Genomic DNA, 5,983 nt, shown 5'->3' with positions numbered 1-5,983 from the left:
TCAAGAGCAGAAATGCATGCTTTGGGTGCACTAAATGAGAATTACCATAAATACAAGGATACACCTTAAATTGTATGTTGAAAAGTACCAAAAATTAAGTCGGCCCAGACAGAGCGGCGACAGGGAGCTGACCCCCGTGACCCCGACGTGATAAGGCGCCTGGCGCGGAACTCCCCGCGGCAACAAAAATTCCACTGCCGGTGCGCCGTGGCCTGATTACACCACATCATAACACATGTGTCTGAGAAGCCAAAGCACATAAAGGCATTTATTACATCAAAGTAAAGTCCAGGTGCATTTGCTTTGTTTTAGGTTGTTCGTGTAAAGAGAAGGACAGAATCAATTAAAAACAACCAAAGTAAAAAAATACCTAAAAAAAAGATATCAAAACAGGGTAAATGCTCTGTACACAGAAAAAAGGAACATTTATAACTAAACACTTAAAAGAGGAAATCTGCATCTTATCCAAAAAAAATCAAACTCAAATTACAACAATCGGAAATATACAACCACCCACAAACTTACTCTTGGAAGAAAAAAAAACTGAAACAGAAAAGAAGAAAGAAATAAGAAACCTTACCGGTTAGAAAAACAATTTGGTAACTTAATAAAAATTTACATTACGACCGCGCTCACACATTATCCACAAATGTCTAGCACTCAATAGCTACGCGATTCAGCATTTTTATTTCATTTTCAAAGTAATGAGTTACGTCCCGACTTAATCTCCACATCTACTCCTATTGGAAAAAATGTTTCACGACAGAGCTCACCAAGTTGTCTCAAATCATGCCAAGAAACTGGACATAAACAGACCTCACCCTCAAGTAACCCCTGATGGTGTTTGTAAGTTTGGACAAAGTCTGCAGTGTCTCAACTGTCACCAAGAACGGACCAGTAGAAGCAGGTTCGCTTTATTTAAACTTCAGGGTTTTCTTCCACTGAGCTGGGGTTTTTTATTGAAAGAGGCTACTCAAACAGCCGGCAAAAAAAAAGGGGGAGATAAAAAAATTATTTTGGTGTACCTCTGTTTTCAGATAAACCATGTTCGATTTAAGTAGATTTAAGTAGACCCCACTGTGCTAGGTAACCAACACAGCCCAGGGAAAATCAAACCATGTGACATCTTGTAGGTAGGAAAACATTCAGAGACTCCACCCATTTCATCACAGTTGTCCAGCTCATACTTTCGATTTCTTTTGACGTATAAAAAGATTCAGTTCCTCTTCACACTACAATAATCATAGAAACTTCAAAGTAGCGTCTCCTTTCCAAGTGCAGTTGACATCAATGACTTTAAAGATTAGAATTTAAGCAATGCTCCTACCCCCACCCCACCCCCAAAAAAAAAAAACAACCCCCCCCCAATAAAAACACAACACCAACAACAATAGGCAAGTATTGTTAACAAGGCTAAAAAATGTAATAAATATCTTGGCATTACAGTAATATGTGACAAGTCCTGACGGTTTGGCCCACTAGGTACGCATTTCATAGTTTACATTTTTTATACAGTTATAGAGAGGTCAAATTCATTCTATTTCACTAAACAAATTCAAATGATTAAGATATTCAACTAAACAAATACTAGCTCAAAATTGGAATGCTCCACTGCTGTCCGAGGCCAAATACGCAGATATTCGCCATAAACAACTTGACGGATATCTCCATAGAAACATACATTTTCTGAAACTGCTTAAAACACATGCTTTTCAGTATACTTTCAAGATTTTTCAAATTGATCCTTCGACAAATAAGTCTAAAATAGAGACTAAATTAGGAAAAAAAAAATGTTTAAGCCACAACAAGTGTTTTCAACAATTTCGACTGTTCAGCCCCACGTAGGCCTACCTTGCGGACCTAACTGTCAAAACAAGTCACACAAGCAATGGATGAATTCTCTTAAAAATAAAAAAAAACCTGAAAAAAAAAGGAATAAATGCAACAAGCAAAAAGAAGCAAAGACAATTTACTAAAGGACCAAAGTGCATCACATGTAGTTTAATAATAAACTCGATATTATCGTTGTACGTTAATCTGGACTGTACGGTTTGGTCAGGTTTTCTGAGAAGTCTTTGATCTTGTCCACCCCTCTCACTTCCTCTGGCAGCAAGGGCAGCTTCGTCACGTGGAAATCTTCATACAGATCCACAATCTAGAACGAGTGCAGACAGTACATAGGGTTTGAGTACAGAGAAGCACATCGAGCACAATTATGGTCATAAAGTGCAGAGAAGATGGAAGACAGATAGACTGAAACAACAGATGCAGAGAAAAGAAATGGCACCAAGTGCAAATAGCTCACATTAAAATTAGTAAAGCAGATTTTAAAAATCGAAAGAAATAATGTTTGAATTGACAACGACAATGACAAGGACAATCTTTCTTCATCTCACAGGGAAAAACTTGTCTTGGTCGTTTACAATGGCAGTGGAATATTACAGGCGTTGGGTGCACTCACACATACACACAAGACAGGACATTATGTCGCCCGAATCACGTACTGTCGTGACCGACATATCACCCGAAATCGAGTTTATAATAGAACTCCAATACAATTTTTACATTCTAAATAGGATTTGATACCTTTAATGGTCATCGACATACACATGGTTCATGAGGTGTCGTAACCCTAACTTGCAAAGTGACGCGCATAAATCGTAAACCTGCTCCTGGTCTATGTTGTTGTTTTGCCGATTCAACCTATTTTCATAGTTGCAAGTATGTTCATATTACTGATTCATCCATTTGTGAAACTCAACCACCCGTAACTACCGGTAAAATGCCCCACCAAGCTTTTTTCTTTCAAAATAGAATAACGTAACTGTAACTTTATAGTTTGTTTTGTCTTTTAAGAACTATGGTAAGTGCCATATTGTGTAGTGAGAGAGACTGTACCGCTACATACTTTGCATTCACATACTAGTGACATATTTTTCACTAAGTAAGCAATTAAATTGATTTTCTGAAGCAGTGACAGAAAATATGGCATAAAGTCCATACACAAACCAAAAATCAATAAGATATTACTTTCCGTTCATTCACAACAAGACTTGAAAAATTGCGCAAATCTTTAAACCACCGTAGCTCGAAACTCTATTTTTGTCGGTTACGACAGTACGTGATTCAGGCGACGATTAGTAAACACACGTCTGATGTGCTGAGACAACCCCGCTCTGTAAAACATTTGCTCTCTCTCTCTGTTTCATTTGTAGAGATGAGTGTTCAGTAACCTCACTGAAGTTGGAATGAATGAATTTCTATACTTAATAATTCGCACACTGCACTGCACCTCCACGGTGAAAAGAGAAAAGTTTCAGTCACAAAGACCAAACAGAAACAGTAAAAGAGCTAAAAAAAACGCGGAGCTGATGTAAACACAACATTGTCACCGCAGGAGCAGCGCCAAACGTGAAGGACATCAACAAGTGAAAGAAATCAGCACAAAAACAGTTAATTGGAGCATGGAAAGAGGAAGAGACAGACAGACAGACAGACAGACAGACACATAAGAGGGAAAAAAAAGGAAGTAGGATCTATCAGTTTCCAATACCACATGCTTCAGATGACAAGAAGAAAGAGGACAAAAATCTGCATTAAAAGACTTCAGTTCAATTGACTTGAATAGTAACATATGTGGGCAGGCTGGCATGCTCCATACAGAACATTCATTCCGAAACCAAAAAGAACTGTATAATATAGAAGAGAAAAAATAACAAATAGACAGTGGAGACCGCTAAAACCAAAACCTCAAGGCCACTGGATTTTCTTTCGCTTGCCCGGGTTTTCAGTTCAAAGGTTGCACAAATAAAAGAAAAAAAAATTGGGGATTTTATTTTCTTTAAGTTGACCGCTATTTTCAGATTAACTGTGTTTGGTATAGCGGACTCCACTGTGTATGGGGTACAAAGTGTTACGTGTTTCTGGGGAAAAATAAGTCTGAATCTTACATTCACTGGGCAAGTATGATTAACCTCTTAGCCCTAGCCATCGGTACACTGGTGAAAAGTAAAATTGCCCGTAAGCCTCACCACCGGTAAACCAGTGAGTGAGACCCTATCCCCAAACTGGCCTGCCTGACAAAACGAACATGCAAAACAGTGTTTATTACACAGGGCATTATTGATTATTTTGAAGATCTTTCTGAATTAGATGCCGGTAATGACAAGGACTACCCTATGATATGAAAGCAAGTTCTATAGACATGAATGATTCAGGAGCTCAGGCAGAGGGGCATGGTATGAGGTCAAGGCTCAAGGGGTCAAGAAGTCTAAACAGAGTGGGGAGAAGCATAAACAGTCAGGTTGACTTCTCACCTGGTCCAAATACTTCGACTGAATCTTGTGTCTGGCCTCACACATACGGCAGGTCTTCTCTCCCTTGCGTAGAAAGTTGAGTTGGTTCACGATGATGTTGTGAGTATCGATGCCAAACTGGGTCAACTCCTGGACCAGTCGCTCTGTCTCATACAAGGACAGGAACTCCGCAATACACACGCACACAAACGTCGTCTGGTCCTGGGTACCGAAAACAAAACACACAAAAAGTAGGAGAAAATCTGCCAAAATTCAAGCTTGAGAAAACCTGGTACATATCCCAGTTGAGAATATTATAGGCTAATTCAAACTAGTGTAGAACATACACAGCGAAATCTTTCCAATACAAAATCCACTATGTACGTGTTTTAAATAGAAAGAATTTACATGTACACAAAAAATTCGGGACCTGAAAATCTGTTTGCTATGTGTGCGTTCTTGATTGTTTTTCTAACAAAACAGTTCCAAACACACAGAAGTTGTTTTTGTGAAAGTAAAATTCCCTTCTAAATACAATGAATAACTCATTTTGTCAACACATATTTTTCCGAAAAGCAGGGCAGATAACTCACAGCATTCTTGAACTGTGTGTTCACTTGTCGTATCGTGGCCAACATCTCCTCAAACTTGTTGGACATCTGGTCAGCGTTCAGGTCCTGCATGCCCATCAGCCCTGCTATCTATAAAAGAAACAAAATGCCAACTGTTAAAATAATGCCACTGTCTAAAAAAGAAAAGAAAAAAAAAGAAGAAAGAAGAAAAATGCGACGTTCTTGACATGTTTCTTTTCTTAAATTACAATCCTTTCGTGAAATAGCTCATCCTGTTAGTCTCATAAAAAAAGTAACAGAGGGTTACCAGGTCAGTATGATCAGACCTGGTTTGAAAACATTCCCAGTCTACAACTTAAAGGAATACAAAAACCTGATAACATTTGTGTAATTTTAGCAAGCTCCCAGCTAATCTTAGCATCTCTCCTGCCTGCATCATATCTCCATATCAGCATTTTAAAAGAAAAAGAGTATATTCAAAGAGTATGTTATTATTATAAACTCTCCCCCCCCCCCCACTTTTACTTTGAGAGTTCAGGTAGTTGAGATCAAATATGAAAATATGAGATGGTCAGAGTATCCAGTCACACTATTAGAGAAATATGTGTGGTTCTGAGAAAATCTATCAAAAGGTGAGCAGTTTTTCAGCCTTTTTTCTGCTGATGCAATATTCATGCACACTTGATTTCCCAAGAAAGGCAGCGGGGGGGAAAAAAATCAGTTTCGTTCGGTATAGTACTGTGAATTACAGTGGTTCTTTGCACGAAGTTTAGTGTCTTTCCACTGGAGGAAACAATTGATAAATTTAACGAAACTTAGCCGCTACATGTCCTCAAAATATAGCCAAACTAAGACGGTCACCTGGCTGATAAAAGGGCTGATCTGATTCTTGAGCCGAAGAAGCTTCCCTAGTCCCTTCTCCACCACAGAGGGAAAGGAAAGCAGACGCAGAGTGTGGCCGGTGGGCGCCGTGTCAAAAACGACAACCGAGAAGTTCATGTTCTTCACTAATCTGGAGAGAGATAGGAAAGAACAAAACAGAATAAAATAAACACGGCAGGCGAAGTTAAGACCCCTACCCCCTCCCTACTCATATTTGATTTGTTAACGAACCAG

General features: G+C 38.9%; 1 protein-coding gene across 1 annotated transcript in view; it reads right to left on the bottom strand.

Moving 5' to 3' along the window:
- Window positions 1–242: 242 nt before the first annotated feature.
- LOC101852065 (ATPase ASNA1 homolog) overlaps window positions 243–5,983 on the bottom strand; it is a gene marked incomplete at its 5' end in the record, with an annotated part of 17,507 nt that continues 11,766 nt past the window's right edge. The window contains 4 exon segments of the mRNA XM_005090076.3: window positions 243–2,155; window positions 4,317–4,517; window positions 4,889–4,996; window positions 5,729–5,879. Of these exon segments, the coding sequence (XP_005090133.2) occupies window positions 2,033–2,155; window positions 4,317–4,517; window positions 4,889–4,996; window positions 5,729–5,879 (583 nt within the window).

This window comes from Aplysia californica, unplaced genomic scaffold (assembly GCF_000002075.1).
Source record: "Aplysia californica isolate F4 #8 unplaced genomic scaffold, AplCal3.0 scaffold00012, whole genome shotgun sequence".
Taxonomy (NCBI): Eukaryota; Metazoa; Mollusca; class Gastropoda; order Aplysiida; family Aplysiidae; genus Aplysia; species Aplysia californica.
Note: the sequence above shows the minus strand (reverse complement) of the source record. Positions and strands in the feature narration are given on the sequence as shown.